The sequence below is a fragment of the Sinohyriopsis cumingii genome, unplaced genomic scaffold (genome assembly GCF_028554795.1).
Source record: "Sinohyriopsis cumingii isolate HCF-2022 unplaced genomic scaffold, ASM2855479v2 utg000576l, whole genome shotgun sequence".
In the NCBI taxonomy this organism is placed as follows: Eukaryota; Metazoa; Mollusca; class Bivalvia; order Unionida; family Unionidae; genus Sinohyriopsis; species Sinohyriopsis cumingii.
Genome location: NW_028315913.1, coordinates 186913 through 210147, shown reverse-complemented (window position 1 = coordinate 210147; position 23235 = coordinate 186913). Strand labels below are relative to the sequence as shown.

Below are 23235 nucleotides of genomic sequence, written 5' to 3'. Positions count from 1 at the left end.
ACCTTACATCTGTAGCCTTTTGCTCAACATAACGGAAAAATCCGAAGATATTCCAATTGGGATCCAAATCAGTAGAACGCATAGTATTTTATTACTTTTAATCTATCGATTTTAAAGATCTAGATCAATAGGTGTTCATTTCCGAGTTCCATCGTTTGCATTGACAACAGGTGAAACATTTGATTTGTCTTTAAGGAGTAATGTGTCTTTATTGATCAAAGTAAAACTTAGTTGAATAGTTCACACATAACAAACAAAGAGAAAAAAAACCTTTTTGTCAAGAAGCAATGTCGGACAAATTTACAGACGACGATTCCATTGAATCGGTGGAAGACTTCACGGAAAGCGTCATTGACATCAAACCAATTAGGCCCGTTCCTCGATCACGACCATCTTTCCAGGAACCAGACATTACCAGACAGTTAACAAAAGCAGATGATGGCACTAGTGTTTGCTCCTTACAGGTAATACTTTGGATGTTTCCTCTGTTGTGTACTAAATCACACCTTTAGGTTGTTCTCATGGAGAAACGTTGTTGTATAGTCTAACGCTGTATTATCGAGGGCTTTATATTATCGCGGCAAATAGGATTTCCCGATTAATTTTGGACTCGCGCCGTCTAGCAGTTGTTTACATATGTAAAGCTGTAGCCAGTAAGGACGCAAATATCGTACAGCACAATATCCTCCCAAATGTCTACAATTTTTTTTTATAAGTTTACAATGAAAAAGAATGAACATCATATTTTTGTAAAGTGCATTAATTTACGTTTATCATCATATAGAAAACTCCAGTCGAACTTGATATACCAGAATCGGCTTTGATTATGAAATATATTCAGTGTATTGTCTGATGTTTGATGAGTATATGTCATATACTGCTTGTGTCATACATGTCCTTACTAGGGCTGTCAACGGGTACTAGGGTACCCGGGTACCCTTCCGTATTGAAAAACCCAGGTATTGAAACGCAAACGCGGGTACCCGTAAAAAAAAATCGCCACACTCGCCAACCACTTCAAACAGGTGTGACAGCTATGGCTTTAATTAGAAACCAGATCCCTGCTTAATATAAATAAACAATACATCAGAGAGTCTGTTTGGATTAATAAAATTCATTGGCATTGTGCAACAGGACAAACCGTTATCCCCGAGGCGTTATATACCAAGGTTAAAACATAGCATTGTTCTACAGGTAATAAACCTCTTTGTAGATGATAACTATTGATTGTGGGTGCTAAATGATCGGTACATTGCGTGCTCTTTTAATGAAATCCAGATGGATACCTTTGATTTCCGAGCACACATGTCGAAGAAATCCCACAATTTATATTATGAACAATTATCACCTAGACACCTTGAAATCTTCGTACACACACACACACACACACACACACACACACACACAAAGACAGTTTTAACGCATTACTCTTGACATGTGGTAAAGCTGCTTTACACGCATGCGTGGGTAATTCAAATCTGCGGTCAAAAGCCGATGAATAAACATGGTCTGTTCTAACAAGGACTTATACTTTAAAAAAAGGTGAGTGTTCTAAAGGATTTAACGCGGCTGATCACAGTGATCATTAAAAGTTGGATTATACCTACCATCTGTGTACAAAGGTCATTCTAAATAAATTTATTAATTAATAGCGTGCGGTCAGATCATTCGCAGCTACATCGGTGCGGACGCATCAGACCGAGTAGTGCATTACACGGTTAGCCTCTATTGCCATATAAAATATTAAAGAAATGGGGATAACAATTAGTTGGTCTACGGTTGTACATGTCATTCATGTGCTAACGGGTACCCAGGTAACCGTTAAATTTTGCAACGGGTACCCGGGTTTGTTTTTCGTGATTTTTGACAGCCCTAGTCCTTACAAGGTTAAGGTTGCAATTTCATTTAGAATGCATTATGGGCCTGATCTGAAGTGAGAGGGGCCACGGGCGTTGGGCTATTGGATTGTTTGAGTACTATGCATGTAAATAATGACCTACCAAATGAATAAGGATGTATTAGGGTCCGAATAAAATGAATAATTGCCATTTAAATGGTATGTAAAATCAAATTCTTAAAAACTACACTCATTACTGAAATAATCAGTGTTGAATGTATGCATGACCTATATGACTTACTACTGCTATGATCAAGATATTTTTGCATTACATTTTAATGGAGTCGTCTTAAAATTTTTTATTTACCAGGGTCTCATTATTGCATATTTTTATATTATCACACAAACCCTGTGATAGTATGCCAGGAGCTGATTAAAAATTGCAATAAAAAACACTATGTATTCACAATTTCCTACCTTTGGAAATAAGCAGTTTTCTCATCAACAAAGAGGAATTTGCAAAATGTAAGGAGCTAAACATTTTTTATAGTTCCTTAAACTAAGTAAATGTTGTAATATTCTTACATTTCTTCAAATGAATAAAAAAACCAGTGAAAACATGCATCCCTTTTTTTAATATTTAATCTAGGGTTTTTTGGGGGTAAATCATCCCCAATTGTGCATTAGAAATCACCTTGCATTGATTTACTCCAAAATTAAAAACATAATTCAGGAGAACCAGAAAGTGTAAATGTTTGTTAGAATTCCTTGTTTCAGTTGCACATGTTCTTGTACAGTAAAGACTGAGTAGTAAATTAAAAGTCAGGACAATACCTAACAATAATTTGTACTTAGTAGTGTATATGCTTTCATTAACAGTCACCAGAGGACCAGCCCAGAAGTTTATACCTCTCAAGTTGGCAATCAGACCTATTAGAATTATGTATCTGGTTCACTGGAAAGTTATGAAATAGCTATATGGTTTGCCTATTTTAGCTTAAACATTGACATAATTTTGAAGTATACTTTTGTTTTAGCCTTAAGAATGACATCACTAACTATATGTTCTTATTCACCTTAAAATGTGTGCTAAAATTATAATAAGGCCAGAAATGCAAGATCTGGGACTTTTGCTTTACAAAGAAAACCAGAATTCCATGTAAGAGGTTATCATGTGATTACAAGATATGGTGCAAAAATAGACCTATTTTTGAACCCAGGTCTATTTTATTTTCTAAAAACTGCTTTAAGTGATCCCCCCTTGCATGAGCATTGCTACGCATTTACAGTGATGTTTGTGTATGTTATATTGAGACAAGGAATGAAAAATACATGAACCAAAGCAATCTTACTAAAATTGGCATTTGGCTTCTGTCTGAAAAACAGGGCTAGACATCATCTTGTTTTCTTGTACAAAAACTTCTATTTACTCTGAATATGCACAGGTCCTGACTGCAGCTGGATTTGGTTGTTTACATTGACTTTTCACATGGTCAGTCCTGGAACATTTTGACCTGCATATGAATTCAAACAAGTTTGATTAAAAGATGAATGCAATAAATGTTGTAAATCTTTCTGTTTCATGAATAAGTATTTCTTGCCTTTGTCCAATGTGATTTTGCATTTGAAAGATACTTGTGTGTGCATTATTAGAGTTTACCACACCAATCAACTTCCTGAAACCAATGACAAATACATTTGAAATCATACAAGAGCAAGGATGAAATCTCTGTCAAGTAAGACAATCCTGCTGTTTCCTATTTACAACTATTTCTGACTTAAATGAAATAGATATAATTTCATACATTATTTAACGAAGATAATGGACATATATGAAGACAAAAAGTAATATTTTGCTTGTCCGTTTCATCCTAAACTGCAATTAATTGAATAAGGATATTATTGGTCACTAATGGAAGGATCTGCTAAATAGCCAAAACAAATAAGAAGAGAAAGAGAAAATATAGCATTCATTAAAAATATCAGTGAAAATAGATAACAGAAAAGAAACAAATATATATAAATATGAAGAGGTACAAGCAAATATAGATTTTTCTTCTGGAACTAATAAACAGAAAATATCAGAATACATGTATGTATAAAAAAATAAGTAAAGGAGATTACAAAGAAAATCTTATAATTTTTCACACTAAAAAAACATGAGACCACACATTAAAGATATGTATATAAGCTATTAATTTCAAATAAATATGAAATTTTATATAAATAGTAAACATTTATTATTCATCTATAGCAGATAAATATTATTTTCAGTTATGTCAAGATATTGCAACCATGTTATTAGAGGAAAATATAAAAGTAGGAAAAGAAAAACATGCATTAGAAGCTGTGACATATTGTGTAGTGTCTATTTAACAGGTCACATCTGATTTCATTATTTCAATATCTCAAAGTCCACAGCTGGGGATAGGATCAGTGGAAGGGCTGTGTTCATTTTTACACCTGCAAGTCAACTAATCCTGCAAGCAGACACAGATAAAGGCATCATAAATACAGTGACATTAGCTGCTCAAAGGGAAACAAGGGTGTCACAAAAACAGCTCTTTCCAAAGACTGGGGAATTGTTTCAAAGGATGAAGTTTAAACTCCTTTCAAAAGAATGGTTTTGCATCCAAAATAGTTTGAGACATTAGGGGCTGCAAGAGCTAGAATATTTAATCCGACAACTGTATTCATGTATTTCAAGGTCACAGAAATTATCAACATTTTGAATATTCACAACATATTAGAGTCAATTTGGAATTGTGACAAAAATGGGAAGAAACTTATTCATTGTCCTGTAAACATATTTTTAAAGAAAGGGACAAAAGTATTGTTGGCAAGCAATAGCCAATTCAGTCCCACAATTATGGCAGTTGTTGTAACCTCCTTATGTTACATGTTAAAAGAAATGCATTGAAACTTCATTGCTGCCGAAATCTCTGCTACCATTTGTTGTGTTTTACAAGCAAAAATTTGAATGGATGACAAATTAGTTGTGCACTGGACAGAACATTTTTCTCAAAAAGTAGTCCACAGAGACCCCAGTTGCTTTTAATGGATGGTCACAGCTCCCACAAGACAATTGGCTTGTTAGAGTGTGCCCCCACAGGAAGACATTCACATGGTCAGCTTTCTCTCTCATATCAGCTATTACCTTCAACCTCTAGACAGGTCTATATCTGGACCATTCAGTAAAGCTTGCAACAGTGTGTACTCAGAATTTCTGAGAGCACATCCTTTGAATGTAATAAATAAATTGACCTTTCCAATACTCTTTGCTAAAGCTTGGGAATCTAGCTTCACTCTTCAAACATCTCTGGTTCAAGCAGCATTCAGAGTCTATTTATTTAATGCGAGTGCAGCTATTGCAATTTTGCCATCCAGCTAATGTCCCACTTTCTGAAGACAAAAATACCTTTGTTCCAACACAAGTTATCCTAAGATCATGAACGACAATTAATAATTGCAAATTGACATCTATGGTATATCTAGGACAATTAATCACAGCTTATGTGATTTTGAATTCATACAACTTGAGGATGAGTTATCAAATCCTGATAATGCAAGCAGCCACTGCAGTTCATAATTTACTTGAACAGCCATTAACACCGTTAACCCTAAATATATGACAGGAAACATTGCAGGACCTGTCAGAAGATGATCCCCAGTTTCTTCTAAATATTTTGGAGGCTGTAGATACAGTAGCCACAACAAATGAACCAGGAGCAGCAGAATTACCAGCTGCCAGCTGGTATGAGGCAATTTATGAAACTTTTCTTTCAACTGCTCTCACCTGCAATCACATTCGAATCTCATAACAGGCCAGAAAAGCCATCACATGTGCTGAAGTTATTTAGAAGAAAAAAATTAAGTGGAGCAAATATAAAGAAATCCAGAGAAAAAAATGAGAAAAAGAAAGAAGAAAATACATTATTGAAACAGAAAGTAAATTAATAGACCACATGCAAATCAAATTTATAAGACAAATGAAGTTAATAATATACATTACACTTTATATTACATTGAAATATTTAAATGTTGATGTTTTATTATCAATACAGCTTTTAATTACTCATGATTCAGTGTTGTAATCTTTATGTTACAAACATGAGCATGCACTCATATATACAAGCCATAAACGTGTTTCATGTGTATATATATATATATATATATATATATATATATATATATAATATGGAGAGAGTGTTAGAGAAAAATGCACACACAAATATATTTAAACATGTATATATAATCTTCTTCATCTAAAGATCTAAGCTGATTATAATATTTAGAGTACCTGACACTAAGTAACTATCTTTACATGTGAATATTGTAATGTTAAATAATACCAAGGTTATTCCATGATAATTATGTTTCTTTCTTATACCTGAGGAAAGAGCTATACAATATCTTCACAGGAGATGTTGGCTTGTAAAGTTCTCACAAATCTAACTTTCCTTTTGTTTTGTAACCATGGTAAATATGTGTATCAGTAATGCATTATAAGAAATCTAATGTAAGGCTAGTTACCAACACAAAGTAAACATCTTAACAAAAATAACAGTTGTCATCAATAATATATGATGTGATATTAAGGAAATGTTCAATTATTAATGGCAATAGGCAGTATTTCTTTTTTTTTTTTATTGTGAACAAAGATTCATTTTATTGAAGGTTAGGCTCTGTATTTACTTGTCCATTAACAGTTCTTTTCAAATGCAATAATATAGCTGTTAAGTCGCATTTTGTTTGTCCTTAGTTTTGACAGTGAAGTAATTCTAGCGCATGAATAGTAAAGATTCTGTGGCCAGGTAAGTTTCAATACACAGTTATCTTGTGTTGGTGGCATTGCCATGGGTGCTTTTCTTCTACGAAAGCACCGTATGAAATTTCTTTCATCAGTAGGTTAATTTAAAATATTTACCTGAGGGTTAATTAGTGTTCAACAAGAGGTCTTGGTACAAATGCACCAATGAAATGGATGCAGAAGCAGTAAACCAGAGAGGAACAGTTGGAGGGGCACTAAAAGTTGGCAGAGGGGTAGCATGGTGCTGAGTAAGGAAAGAAAGAAACCGGTGCCATACTTGAAAGTGGCAGCATAGTGTGCAAGAGAAAGGGAGTGGTACTGTGCTATTCTAAATGTGGTAAAGCAAAATACAATGTCATTGATTAGCTGCCATCATATTTCACTTATGCTTGAATTTTATTTTATGTTTTCTTGTTTTTTGCAGCTTTACAAGGAAAATCCATATGGGAAATCCAGTGATGACTTTCCTTCTGTGATCCCACTCAATGTTGGAGGTATAAAGTATATAACAAGGCTGTCGACCCTCAGGAAATTTCCAGACTCTATGCTTGCTGCGCTTTTCAGTGGAAGATATAAGGTGGACAAGGATGCAGAGGGAAATTACTTTCTGGACAGTAACGGTGGATTATTTGGCTTTATTTTGGAATATTTGAGAAATGGAACACTTCCACCCAAAGAGGTGACTGCTGCTGTGTATAAAGAGGCAGGGTATTATGGGATATATGATCTTGTTGAAAAATTAAAATTTTCGCCACCTATTGTCTCTCATATTGTTAAAGAGGCAAACAAATTACAGTTTCCAAATTATGCAGAGACAAAGAATCAAGTAATTAAAGCAGCCATGGAGAATGCAACATTTGCAAAAATAGGTGAAGTCATCATTCATGTAGGGGAAGTCATCATTCATGTATTCAAAGAGGATTTTGTACCCAAGGTACATAGTTTTAATCCAAATCATGGATGTGTGATAGAGGGAGCACATGTGATATTTGGCCCATGGACTGCACCAGCTGATGAAGAGATGTTTATGCGTTGCTTGGAAAATGACTTAACTGAGGAGGGTTTTGTGTTGCGTCCACATGAACCAAAGAAGAAATGTAGATATTACCATGGACAGAGCTGCCTAAAATTTGTTTATAGACTTCAGATAGTGTTTTAGTGCTGATTTACTAATGTCTTTGACCAAAGGATCAACATAAGAAGTTGAAAGTTTGCATACTGTGAATTTATTTTTTGATACTTATTTCATAGTCCAGTCTGTTTGTACAAGAAAAGTATGTATGATTGAGCATGCATATAATCATGTGCTGTGTTGGGCAAGCTCTGTCTCCAGTCCACAGTAATTAGCTCCAAGGTTTTAACAGTACAGAAGCTATTGAGCTTCTCACCTATAACCATACACACACATATGGGAATGGAAAGACAAATTTATTCATGCAGTTGATATTGACACCAAGGTTCATCCCTATCCCCCAGGGAACTAACCTCTGGGTCATAACCTGGAAACGAAATTGGTTCTTATGTGTTAGAAACTTCCGTTATCATGGCCCCTTTTATAAAGCAGATATGGTTATGCATTCAGTTGTATTATGTAATGATAATGCTGTGTATAAAGTACATGGTTATAATGTGGCCACACCTTTAACACAGTACACCTTTTGGGGCAACCTTGAGCATCATTACAGTGTAGAATATGCCAATTGATATCACCAGCCAATTATCATACATACACTCACTTGGCTTGAAGAAAGACCTTTGTAGGTGACATTGGCCCTTGTGTTCACCTTATGCAAAAGGGATTTAGCATCGGTGTCAAAGCTGTCACGATCTTTTAACTGAGTACATATTTACTGGCACAAAAAAGTATGCACATACCCAGGGTAGTCCGTACCCTCAGTGACCTTCATAAATGGCTGAAACTTTCAAGTGAAGGTCAAAACAAGCAAAAGCACTGGGATACATGTTTTGCAAACACAGAATTCTTTATGTAGATTCAGTTGTTGCCACAAACTGTGTAGTTAAAAACCAGACATGGATAGATCCGTCTGAGATGAGCATTTAGATCCCCATAGTCATATTTTAAATATAAATACTAGGGCATAACCGATTAGCATTTTTCTACTGATTTCCGATTCCGGATTTTGGGCATGAAATTTTTCTGATTCCGGATACAATTCAATTAATCGGAAATGCTAAATTAAAAGGTTTTTCAAATTAACTTTTTAAACCGTGTTACATACGTTTTGCATATCACACCGATGTCACAAGGGGAAGGATATGGCAGGACTATAGCAAAATGCAACGAAGTTCAAAGCCACAAAGAATCCATGAAATTTTTTATTTTTTTGCCAGTTCCGACCCATTCTTTGTTCAACAATTAGTTGATCTTGCCGCCAGGCTTTTATTTTCCCGCCTTAATCATTTATGTCGGCAAGCGGCCAGTTCCATCCTGTACTTTATTCAGCAATTAGTTGATCTTGCCGCCATGCTTTAATGTCGCGGTCAAATAAAAATAAAACAGGCTTTTGTTTGGTCCTATGAAGTTGGCCTCTTGCGGAATCATTTTCTTTTAATACCTCATTAGCATGTGTCAATGTATTCAATATTATGCCTTCATTATTGAGGATGTTGACATAAACGGGTAGGACTGTATTATATATTTTAATAAATTTAAATCTTTCGGTCTAACTCAAATATTATCGTTTCACCCCATTGTGTTGACCATATTGGACTTTTCTGACTTCTTATTTAACTTTATTAACGCACTATCGAATGACACACAGTGTTAGACACGGTGCTATAGAAATTCAACTTTATTATTTTTATTATCCGAATCGGTCATTCCTGCCTTGTCCGACTCCGATTAATCGGAAGTTCATACTATCCGGTGGAATCTGATTTCCGGATCAAAAGTCGGTTATGCCCTAATAAATACTGAAGACTTATATTTTTCCACACCATGAAAATGTATACGCATTAAAATGAATTCACAGTATTTCACTTATAATCATGTACATACCATACACTTTATGGACGCACACATGCACTTCACATTAATTTTTACAAATCTGTGTCATCATTTTAATTACTTCAAGTCTCAAGGTTTAGATAGTTCCAAAAAATAAACATAAATTTATGTTCTGGTTATTTCTGGACATATATGTATCACATACATTTATTTTAATGCTATTTCTGGATAAATACATGTTACATACATTTCTATTCTGGTTATTTCTGGACTATATGCAACACATACGTTTCAGACTTTGGTTTGGTTGTGGTGTTTTATGGTGCAGCAATACAAGTAGTTTATTTCCTACCGAGGCAGTTGAAGTAAAGTGCTTTGCCTAAAGACACACTATGGAGGCTTACCTGGGTTTGTCTAATGGTAGGATTAAAATCTGCATCCTTTCAGATGCAGCTAGGCACACTAACCTCTGAGCCACCACAATGGCTCCTTCAACAAATGACAGATGTATGTACATAACATCTTTCAACAGCTGTGCAAAAGTTTACTTGTTATTAGACAAACAATAATAGTGTAACATTGTTAAACTTCCACCACAAAATCTGAATAAAATTTCTGTTCTCTTTCTAGAACTGCTGAAATTGGCATTCTTTTAAATTTCAATTAAATTGCTGTACATTATTGTGCCCATGTACCCTTAACCTATTACAAAAAGTTGAGATTATATGGCAGAGATCTGTCTACTAAGCAAACAAGGCCAACCACAAGTAGCTTGTAGTCATCTTCTGGATATGTGCCATTTGAAATGTTGTTCATTCCAGAAATGAAAAAAGTGGGGGCATAATGGCTCTTCCAGGTTGAAAGGTGGGGTAATTTAGAAGACAAATAGCAATCACAAATGCCATTACCTTTTTCTTGTTTATTGAAGAAGTTTGAATGTGTATAATTATCAACAGCACTCAATCATGAAGAATATATTTTTGTCTGCAAATAATATTACATTTTTCAGCATTTTTAATTTCACAGCTTTTAAATAATACTAAATGAGAATTGTATTGTCTTTTGCAGTTTTCTTATCTGTGGAAACAGCCATTTTCTGCTGTTCAGGACACAGTAACTTTTGCACACCATGCATATAGTTACACTCAACAATGACAAATTCAGAGTGTATAAGAGTCTAGTATAAGAGAGTCAAGGATATGCTAAAGCCCTTAATGAGAAATATGAATAAGGATTTTCATTAATTTAATTTTTCTCATATCATGATTAGTACTTTAAGTGTAATTAACAGTCAGCTTGGCATCAATTGTTTCAATGCTTGATGTCAGAATATCATGCCAATTGAATCCTTTTCCTTTTTAAAAAAAAAGAAATTGCAGTAATTTGTTTTGAAGATAATCATTTGCTTGATTGATTATGCCTAAATAATTATTAGAGTTATCTATGGTTTGCTAGTTCAGACATTTGCAAGAATATCAAGGAAAGAAAGTGAATGCACAGCCTTTGGGAAGATCATGCTATTTGCCTCATGCTTTAATGAACATTTCAGCTCACAAAACTATATGAACCCAATCCAGTATTTGTGTACAAATATGTATAATGAAAACTACATGATCAATGATGCAATACATTGTTGAATAATTAGTTCCTTCTCAAGCTATATCATGTTTAATTTGAACTCCGATTTATTGTTTTGTATATAATTGTATTATATTATTGACTTTATGTAAATTTGGGGTCATACAAATAATTATTGGGGAAAAAATATGATTTTCATAGATACCGATAATTTACATGTTTTTGAAATAAAAAGTTTTCTGTGCCAAAAATTTAATGGACTGTAAATTTGTTAGTATTATTCTGTATTGATGGTGTATGAAATTGAGAGTTTTGAAACAGTAGGGCATATAAAAATTTAGAGTATAGACATAATTAGTGGCAGACAATAACAACAATGATTAATCCTAGATGAAACATTAAGAAATGAATGTAACATTTTTGTTTTTCTTGTCTACCCCAATTTTTATAAATATGAGAGGTACAGTCAAGCCTGTCAGTAGTGGCAACCCAGGGGAAAAAGGCAGCTGGCCTTTTTACAAATGTTACCTCTATATGCAGGTTCACCTTTCAGATAAGCTATTTGAATACAGATTGCTTAATATCAGTATAATAAGTCTTACTATTGTTATTATTATTATTGTTATAATTATTATTATTATAAACAAATTTAATTTACTGCACTATTCATCAAAATCATAGAATGCATGTATATGTTGTTCTTTCCTGAATTTACTTTCCACAGAAGATATCTGTATCACCTCATTTTAATCCATGTTGTAAATTAAATAATGCTTTAAAAAAAACATGATCTTTGTATTGCACACAATGAGAAAACACTGATTTCACTACTAATTGACCTAATGACAGAATGAAAGCTATGATCTTTGTGCTGAACACCATGAGAAAATACTAATTTCATTACTAATTGACTATTTGACAGTTTGAAATTGATGATTGCACAACATAAGAAACTACTAATTTCATAACTAAATGACTCCTTGACAGTTTGAAATCAATGATTGTTGCATTGCACACTGTGATAAAACATTAATCTCACTACTGATAGACTCATTCATAGTTTACATATGATTGAAACAGAGGACTGATATACTCTTTGGCAAATGTTAAGTTAGACCTGGGAATAGGTGTTCAGACTTCACAACAACATCTGGATTAATTAGTTGCACAGCTTGCTAAAATTCAAAAGAGATGGCTTATATGAGATGCCTTTGATAAATAGGGAATTAAAAGAAGCTTTATCTTTTTATTGTTATTAATGCACAATTCAAAACTTTGCCAGATTTTATGGAAAAGTATAGTAAATATTGTATTTCCTCCGGTCTAGCAAAATGGGATAAATTATAGTAAAATTGTCAAAGTGAAGGGGAGGAATGACAATGGTATTGCAACAGGGTGACTGATATATCACAGTGACTGTTGGGACAGGCATGACTGTAATTTCAGTTTAAGGAAAATTATTTAGGGTGTGGGCAAAATTTGTATCACTGTTTATCAAACTCTTCGTAATAATCTGCCTCAGTGAAAGTCAGTTATATAATAGGAAAGAATGAAAGCTCATCTACCATTTATTATTGAACCCAGTTCTTCTGCCTCAGTGTCAGGTGATCATACCAGAGAACTAAAAGATCCCTACCTTTAGTCTTGTGGTACAGATAATCTTCCTCAAGCTGAACACCTATGGGACCAAAAATATGGACTCCTTTATAGAGATAGTCAGCAGTATAACAGAGGTCAAATCAGCATCTGAATAATGTATTTAGTCAAGGGTATACCGAGGTGGCCAGGGCACAGAAGGAGCCAGTTTACTTAAGGTTGATTTAATTTTTATGTGTGATGCAAAAGACTAGGGTACAATCCTCAATGATGGCATTTTTTTCTCATTTCATATTACAGTAAAACCTGTCTTGAGAGACCTCTGCTATGAGAGACCACCTGTTTTGAGAGACCAGGATCTCCATGCATGGATTTATTGATTATATAGTGTTATTACCTGTAATGAGAGACCACCTGTCTTGAAAGACCAATATTTTTTGGCAGAAGAGGTGGTCTTTCAAGACAGGTTCTGCTGTATACCAATATATGACATCTATTTCAAGTAGAAATGGAAAGTTATATCCATTGTAGTATACTTTTATTTTCTCTGTATTAATCTTGTAACATAGGAATAATTAGAAGAAATTGATGTTCATTATTATTTTTATTTTTTATGACATTGATGTTTGTGAAGAATATGTATTATTAGAAAAGATATGTCTAATTCATCTGATCATAATGTCAAGTGAGCCTGTTGTATGGCCTCTTGTAGCAACCATTGACTGTACCACTCTTAATTATCTTTTTTTAAATGTATAAAATGAAAACCAGTTTTACAGATTTGAAGAATAGTTTGTAGAGCATCCTAGCTTTAAAAATATATTGATCTACCCTGAAATATGGTTACCGTTTATATATATATATATATATATATATATATATGTATATATATACTGTATGTATAAATGACTTTTTGTTCCAAATATGATTAAGTGGAATTTTACCAAAGAATAATAATATAATAATATAAAGCACTATGACATGAAGGCTTTTTAAAGTTTGTATGATTGATACCAATCTGCTGTCAGTTTTGACATCCATAACTAAAAATAGAACACATTCAAATTACTTCTTATAAAGCACTCAAAAGAATTAAGTAAATTTAATAAAGGAATTCTTGCATAGATGCCTTTCAGTTATTATAGATGACTCTGGTCCATTGACAAATGTACAGCTGATATAAAAGACTTTCAGTTTCAACAAAATTTATCCATGTTTTATGCTTTCTGCATCCTGGCTCAATAGGGATTTCAGTTGCTACAAAATTTATCTATGTTGTATGCTTTCTGCACCCTGGCTTAGTAGAGATTTCAGTTTTTACAAAATGTATCCATGTTGTATGCTTTCTGCATCCTGGCAAAATAGGGATTTCAGTTTCTACAAAATTGATCCATGTTGTATGCTTTCTGCATCCTGGCTCAATAGGGATTTCAGTTTATACAACATTTAAATTGTATATATTTATAAGCACCACATTTAATATACTGGTAGTACCAAAGAAACTGCACATATTCTCCTAGATCAAACCCGTCATAAATATATACATCCTGGACACATTTGTCTCTCCAGGCATAACATTGTAGTTTTCTTAGTACATCCTACCATGCATGTTGCTTTGAAAGTTAAATCAATCTAAGCAATAGATCTTGTATTACATCTTATTCATCAAAAACATTTTATGAGAGAGTGCATCTTTAATTGAAGAGCTCATGACATAGAAAAAGGGAGATAACTCTCCCCTGCATGTATATTATAAAGTGATGAGAACAGCTTTTGCATTGTAAGTGCTCTTTATATCATGGTTTTAACCTCACAAGATTTACTGTGTTTAATAATCATTTCAGTGAGGTTTTTATGTATCTAGATAAATAGGTGGATTATCTTTTAATCTAGACAAAGAAGCAGGGCATTGAATTAATGCAAATATTTATTGGTTAGTTCTGTTTAACTAAAGGTGTTTACATTAGTTTGATTCACAATAGATAATTTTATCTGGACATGAAAACCATTGTGTCCTTCAGTTTAATAATTAATTAGCATTTACATTTATTTATTACTATCTCTGAATTTCATATGGATTTTGATAAAGATAAGCAATTTTAAAAAAATCTCATTAATTTGGAAATATAATTTTATCCAGCCCTGAATATGAAGGTAGCTCCCAGCATTTTTCAAAATTACATCCTTAAAGATGTTACTTTGCTGTTATCAAGGTTAGTCATTCTAAAAATCCAGTTTGTAATGACTTTCATCTAATTTTCTTAACGTATTTCCCATAAACCACAAATTGGTCTCTTATGATGTTGTACAATGCAAAACCATATTCTTTTTTGGTAATATAATATTTATGAGTTTAAATGTGGATTCCAGTGATTTATTGATTATGATTCAGGTTCAGAAACATTTGGATAATTAGATTCCAGCTTAATGAGATTTCATTGTACAAAAAGCTTTTTTTCTTCATTAGGTTCTGAGAGTTAGGTTGTGTTGTTTTTGTTGGCATTTTAGCATTTACTATATTAACACCATTGCTATTTTTATTTAATATTTGAATTTCTTAGATTTGGTGACAAGGCAAATTTTGTAATAATAAGATTGATTTAATATAGCTTAGCATTGTAGAATTATAAATTTTTAATTTAGAGATATGCTGTTCTAAATTTCTTTTTAGTTTTCAAAGAAATACTTGCGATTCAAAAGCATTAGTGTTTTTAAAAACAAAGGAATATTGAATGATAGGTTCTGTTACTTATTACATGTATTGTTCTGGCTCAGTTAAATTTGCTATGCTTTATTTTCCTCTTGATTTGAATTGCACACTGCAATCTTTTTGTTTGCTTGAAAGATGTTGAAAAAGTTTTACAACAAATGCATGTTTAGTTTTCAATTGTCCCTTAAATAATTTCACATATATATCCAACACATTTACATGCATATCTGTGCTTGTATTTGTATTTTCTGACATAAAGAAACCTGATTTTAAAATGTTGAAATAGGTAAGGGCTGTTTGATTTAAACATGTTACCCAGAGAAGGCAGCTTTTAGAAACTATATGCCAGGATACTTTGATTACATAAAGTTCATGCTAAAATGACTGGTAAAATTCTAAATTGCATCTATGGGTGAGTACCCTTATCTGTTTCCCATGTATGTTTTAATGGAGCAACCCTAAATGTTTTTATTTAAAGGCTTGCTTCATTAAGATTTATCCATGTTTATATGTTTGCTAAGATTTTTGAAAATTAAAAACAATACAGTTTAACATTATGTTTGATATATTAATTCATGTCTTAAGATCTAGTGAAACTATTATGTTTATTTTAAATTATTGAACTTAAATTTAATGCTTACGTTTTTATACTGAATTCTATATCATCAAACAAACTGAAAAGTAAACAAACAAACAAAAAACAGTCACAAATAATTTTGAAGATATTGCATTCAGTTGCAAGCATGCTCTGACAGTTATGTAACAGATTCAGTATTATTTCTTGTCTGCTTTAATACATGCATATTGTTTACTTAAATATCCTCACTTTATGTGGTATTTGATGGAAATTGTTTTTTTTAAAGGTTTTGATTTAAAGATTTGTATGTTAAAATGAATTTGAGGAAAATATCATTATCAGTTGCACAGATGTGCTTACCGGTGTTATTGACTTTTATATTGTTCACTTTTTTCCTATATGGAAATTTATATTTCTGACAGAATATTATCAAAGATTAACATTTTGAAATTCGCAATATGTTGTTATTATCTTTCCGTTTTAAGGAAAATTCTATTTTTTTTAAAAAAACCTTTCTAATCAAATCTAATCTGATCAAACTAATCAGAGAAGGCATTCTTTTCTTTCATTTAATTTGATACACGATTTATAATTTTATAGACGAAAAAGTGTCAGTTATTTTTTTCTTCTATATTTCTCTTGCAAGGTAATATTTGAAAAAGAAAATTAACATTTGCTTTAAAAATCAATTGGGACGAATCATTTTTGTCATAAAAGGTAAATTTATAGTTAAGTGACTTTTGTGATTCGTTCAAGAGGTTATTATACTTCATAATTTTACTATAAAGTTAGATTTTCTGATATTCTTTAAGAATGATACAATATTGACATAAGAGTTGAGCTGCAATTCACACTTTCATGCAGCTTATATTGTTAGCATATATATTTGTGAGGTTTTGGAATTGGTGATGAGATATAGATTTACAATGTAAGGCTTATTCCAAAGAATTTTTTGGTATAAATTTTATACTGTGTATATATGTATTATGTATATTTGATTTTATTATATCTGATTTAAGATATATTTATTTCAATTTAATCGTCTGTTTGTCAGCTTTAATGTTTTTAAATTTTTCATTACATGCTATTGTAATGTAAATTTATTCACTGCAGATGATACTTTTTCAAGAAAACAGTTTGATCTTGACTGTTCATTTTAGTAAACACCAGTTGTTGATCTGGATCTTAACTTTGATTAAAATTTTAGCAACAGCCATGTCAACAAGTTCTTTTTTATTTATTTTTATTGTGGGGCTTATAAGAGTGAGATCGAGGCTGAATTGAATACATGACCCTAGACTTGTAAATATTATTTAGTGAAGTAAACAACTTTTATTCTTGGAGTGAAATGATTGGGTCTTATCAATGACATACAGGGGCTACATGATTTTTTTTATTTAAACATGACTACGTGACCCTTATTTGGGGTGTAAAATTCCAGTTTTAAACCATAATATTAGAGAAGTAAAGACAGTTGGGCTTTTTTCTTTAAACTGCAAGGTGTTGTGTCATTTAGAGGTATTTCAAACTACTTGGATTTAAAAGGATTAATTTTTTCCTGGAAAATATGTGTGCTCATATGAGATTCTTGAACAAAGACAGCTCTTATACAAATTTATTCAGATTTCTAAAACTGCAGTGACATTTCTTTTTTCTACAAGGAACTGTAGACTTCAATACTACAGGTTACATCATACGTCATCGTCTTCCATCTTGGATTTTTCGTTGGGACTCGAACTTGAAATCATTAGAACATTTTATTATTAGGACTTCTAAAATTTTATTCTTGGATTATTTTAGGATTTGATTCTTAAAACCGTAAGTTTCTATTTTTTTTCCTTCAGTTTAACAGAAATTTTCCATCGAAATAAATTATTTTATTTTTCAAAGCTTGTTGTTTTCACTTTTTCTTGTGTTACTTTTTATTCGAGCCTAAACACGTGACATAAGAATTGGATAGTTAAATCCTGGATTATATTGAATTTTGGATAGAATATTTCAGAAAACTTTGTTTCTTAAAATTTGAGTAACTTTTTAAATCTGAGTGAAATCGGCAAGCTTTTTTTTTTTAAAATTTCATCAAAATTAGAAATCTTTCTTTCAAATCCTACACATGAACAATTAGATCTTTTCAAAAAATATTAATTGATTCAACTTGCCAGAAAATACGATAATTCTGAGGTAAAGGCTTCCTTAACGAAACAAGAAATAAGAAATATTTTGATTCAGTATTTGGTAGAAAAGAATATTTTGGATAAAAGTGCTTTGGTTTCGACCCGTAAGTCTGTATCAGACACTGACATCATAAAAATGAAGGAATTATAATTTAAATACATGATGGAATTGGAGTTTGGAATGCTGGAACTTCAGAAAGAGGAAAGAGGGAGAGATGCAAGTGCAGTTACAAGAAAATTAAATGCAGTTACAATATGAGAAAGAAGAGAGACAGAAAAGAGAGAAATAAAAACAAATGCATTTACAAGTGGAATAAAAGAGGAAGAAATACAAATGCAGTTACAAAAAGAACAAGTGCATTTACAAGCGGAAGAAAGAGAGGAAATATCAATGTAGAATGAAGGAAATGTAACTGTCAATTGAAAATTACATTCATACTTCAAATCCATAGTTAAGTTTTGATCTTGCAAATAATATTAGATTAGCGCCCCCTAGACAATTGCTTTACTCGTTTTGAAAAAGGTTGATGAAAATTTGAAATGGCCAAGGGAATATTGAACTCGGTTATTACAATGTGTGGGCTATTTATATTTACAATTCACTATCAGTTCACCAAATGGGTAAGGGTTATGAGTTAGTCTCTGAATCTGTTCGGCAAAAATTCAGAACTATAGAAAAGAAGCTGGATAAACTCATGTCGAATTTGCTGGAGAAAAAGATAAGTTGTTTGATAGATGGTGCTTAGCCAAGAAAGTTGAACGAGATTATAAAAGTCTCAACTTGTATTACCAGAAGGTTTCAAAAAATGTGTCCATAGTGACATTACGACTTATCATGACGAGTATCAGATTGAAACCTTGGAAAATGCTGCTTGTCCAGCTGATGAGTATTCTTTAACTCATAAAGTTTCATTTGTAAATGAAACTTCTACTGAGCAGTATTCTCGCAGCAAACTATTTCAGTCTAATACAAGCCCTTCTAAAATTCAAAGTGGCACAACGTTTGAAATTCAAGTTTCTGATGTTAAGATTGATTCAATATCCTTTTCTCTTCCTATATGTATTTATTGCAAGAGAAATAGACTCATTATTTCTGATTGCTGCAAATTGAAAAATAGGCATCAGAATCAAGACAGACCTATTCCAAATGCTCTTATTTCTGAGGTCATGGTCACGGTCATGTATTGAAAGCAATACATTTGTTGGGTGTAATAAACCCCAGTCTGATTTTATTATGGAGAATTATGAACCATACATATCGAAGGGTTCTCTATCACTCATGGGTGATTCAGCCAATCCTATCCCTATTAACATTTTAAGGGACACAGGAGCTTCTCAGAGTCTTTTTTCTTGTCAGTTATTTTGCCTTTTTCTGAGAAGTCTTCTTTTAATGAGAGTATTCTTATTCAGGCAGTAGAGTGCGGTTTTGTTAATGTCCTCTCCATTGTGTAAATTTGCCATCAGACTTCGTCTCAGGATTCGTGAGAGTCAGAACATTCTCTGTTTTACCCGTTGAGAGCATTCATTTATTACTAGGCAGTGACCTAGCTGGGGACAAGGTTGTGGTTAATCCACATGTAACTGACAAGCCTTGCTTGGATCAGAAAGTCGGTCAGATTGAAATAGAATTCCCTGATTAATCCCAGTTTGTGCATTTACCAGAGCTATGGCAAAGAAAGCTCTTGAGAATGATGTTGATAAGTAAAGTATTTTTTTAGCTGACACATTATTGGTCAGGATTTTGATGAGGTCACTTTCACTCCATGTTTGGATCAATCAGAAGGTATTGATCAGATTGTTCCTCTTCTAACGACTCATTGTCTGTATTCTAATCAGGGTGATAAATGGCACTTGCTTGTTGCTGAACAGGAAAAAGATCCTGATATCTTCTGTTTATCTGAGAAGGACATTAGTGAAACTGAAGCTACTGAAGTTCCTGTCTGTTATTTCATTAAAAATGGAATTCATATGAGAAAATGGAGACACCCACCCCCCGAGGTACCTGCTGATGACGAATGGTCAGTGGACTATACAATTGTAGTTCCCAAACCTTACAGGCAGGAAATACTTAGCCTGGCCTATGAAACTCCACTGGCTGGTCATTTAGGGTTCATTGAAACTAATCACAAGATAATACACATTTCTAATGGCCAAAAATCAAAAGTGATGTGGGTAAATACTGTAGATCTTGTCATACCTGTTAAATGGTCGGAAGATACCAAATCAGAAAATGCCCAAGGCACATCGACAACCTATTCATGCCTTTGACGAACCATTTAGTAGACTTATGGTAGATTGTATTGATCCCTTACCTAGGACCAAGTCAGGTAGCTAATACCTATTGACCATTATGTATGTGTCAACAAGGTTTCAAGAGGCAATTCCCTTAAGGAATATAAAATCAATAACAGTGGTCAAACTTTTGAGATATTTTTTAAAACTCAATTTGGCATTTCCAAATCTGTCCAGTCTAATCAAGACTCCAATTTCATGTCTGGAATTTTTCAGCAAGTTATGTATGAATTATGCATCCAACAATTCAAATATTCTGCCTATCACTCTGAGAGCCAATGGGCATTAGAAAGATACCATCAGACTTTGCCAAATATGATACGGGTAAAGATTCGTATGAAGGCATTCATTTACTATTGCTTGCTGTTAGGGAGTCAGTTCAAGAATTTGTAGTTTAAGTCCATTTGAACTGGTTTTTGGACACACTGTGCGAAGACCATTGCAGTTATTGAAAGAGAAATTTTATATAATGATGATTCTGAAATTAATCTTCTTGATTATGTTTCTGATTTTAAATATAAGTTGTTAAAGGCTTGTGATGGCGCAAGAGCAAATCTGCACTAAACTCGACCCAAAAATGAAGTCAAGATATGATAAAAACTCAAAGAAAATGAGCTTTCAGCTTGGTGATAGAGCACTGGCTCTCTTGTACATACCACAAAATTCTCTTCAGGCCAAGTATTATTGTCCCTACACAGTTGACAGGAATGTAAATGATTTAAATTACATCATAACTACTCCTGGGAGGCGTAAACAAAAACAACTATATCTTATAAACACCCTAAAAGTGTATATTGAAAGAGATAGTCAAGTTAAACATGCAATTAATTTAGTTGTATCTGTCCCACTCATTGAATATTTTTGTGAAGGAATATCAACGGATTCTACTGATATTGGAATGACAAATCTTCGGAATTCAGAAATTATGAAAGATCTGGACCAGAAACTTTCACATTTGCAAGAACAAGAAAGAAATGAACGTGAATAGTTATTATTTGAATATGAGCATTTATTTCCAGATGTTCCTACAAGAACGAACAAAATTTTCCTTGACGTTGCCATTGTAAATTTTAAAACTGTTAAACAACACCGATAAAGGATGAACCCGCTCAAACAGCAATACCTGAAAAATGAAAATCAATATTTGTTGGAGGATGGATTTATAGAGCCCAGTAAAACTGACTGGAGTTCACCATGCATACTTGTTCCAAAACCAGATAAAACTTTCCGTATGTGTACTGATTATAGGAAGGTGAATAGTGTGACAAAAACAGATTCGTTCCCCTTACCAAGAATCGATGAATGTATTAATAAGATCGGAAATGCCAAGTGTGTCACCAAATTTGACCGTCATTAAGGATTTAGGCAAATTCTACTAACGGAAAGAGCAAAGGTATTTTTGGCATTCGTAACTTCAGATGGACTTTACCAAAATAAAGCAATGCTGTTTAGGATGAAAGGGCCGCCAAGTACATTTCATCGTCTCATGAATATGATTACCTCTGGTCTAGATACTTGTGATGCTTATATCGATGATGTCATCATCTACATCGACACCTAGAAAGAACAGTTAGCAACAATTCGGAAATTCTTTGACAGACCCACTGATGCATGTTGAAAATAAATTTATCTGGTAGTGAGTTCTGCCGTGCTAGTGTAACTTTTCTAGGATATATCGTGGGAAGTGGACAAGTTAAACCAATAGCTGCTAAAGTCAAGGCTACCACTGAATTTCCCGTGCCTGTAAAAGAAAGAAGACAACTGATGAGATTTTTGGTAATGGCCAAATGCAATCGAAACTTATATTCCAATTTTTATATAAATGCTGAACCTCTGACAAATTTATTTAGTAAGAAAATCAATTTCCTTTGGACTGAAAAATGTCAAGAGGCTTTTGACAAGTTGAAAGCGATACTTAAAAGCGAGCCAGTTTTTACAGCTCCAAATTTCAGCCAATCACTTAAACTGTCTGTTGATGCAAGTGATGTTGGGGTTGGAGCAGTTTTGATTCACGAAGATGAAAATGGTATTGATCATCCAGTGTGCACTTTTTCTAAGAAATTAAATAAGCTCCAAAGAAATTATTCAACAGTCTTGAAGGAATCTTTGGCTTTGATATTGGCATAACTTGCTTTCATAGGCAAGATGAAAAATAAAAATCAAAGACTACATATGTATAGTTTGTTGTTACAGGAGTATACTCTTGACATCAGGCACATCACGGGAAAATATACTTTAAAAGCAGATGCACTTTCCCGTGTATAAAAAAGTTTTATTTCATGTCCACTGTGTGCAATTTATATAAGTTCTTTTTAACCTCATGTATAATTAGTTTATGGTAAAAAGAAAGCATTATAATATACATCTTTCTTTTATTTATGGGGGAAGTGTTATGAATATTTGATGTAATTATATTTAATTTAATATATATTTATTTCAATTTAATTGTTTGTTTGTCAGTTTTATTTATTTTTTAATTTTCATTATATGCTATTGTAATTTAAATTTATTTACCGGAGATGATACTCTTTCCAGAAAATAGTTTGACTTACACTGTTCGTTTCGATAACCACCAGGGGTTAACCTGGATCTTAACCTTGATTCAGACTTTAGTAACAGCCACGTCAACAAGTTCATTTGTTATTTACTTTTATCATGGGACTTATAAAGTGAGATTGAGGCTGTATTGAATA

General features: G+C 32.9%; 1 protein-coding gene across 1 annotated transcript; it reads left to right on the top strand.

Moving 5' to 3' along the window:
* LOC149773771 (BTB/POZ domain-containing protein KCTD7-like) lies at positions 1-17288 on the top strand. Its single transcript, XM_089946024.1, has 2 exons — positions 1-464; positions 7072-17288. The coding sequence occupies exons 1-2, from the start codon at positions 288-290 to the stop codon at positions 7804-7806; spliced, it is 912 nt and encodes a 303-aa protein (XP_089802150.1). The 5' UTR covers positions 1-287; the 3' UTR covers positions 7807-17288.
* The last annotated feature ends 5947 nt before the right edge of the window (positions 17289-23235 follow it).

What these genes read in the sequence shown, in the direction of transcription:
- LOC149773771 (XM_089946024.1), top strand. Translation starts at nt 288, where the DNA reads ATGTCGGACAAATTTACAGACGACGATTCCATTGAATCGGTGGAAGAC. An exon ending in CTAGTGTTTGCTCCTTACAG is followed by an intron (nt 465 to 7,071) that starts GTAATACTTTGG and finishes TGTTTTTTGCAG; the next exon opens with CTTTACAAGGAAAATCCATA.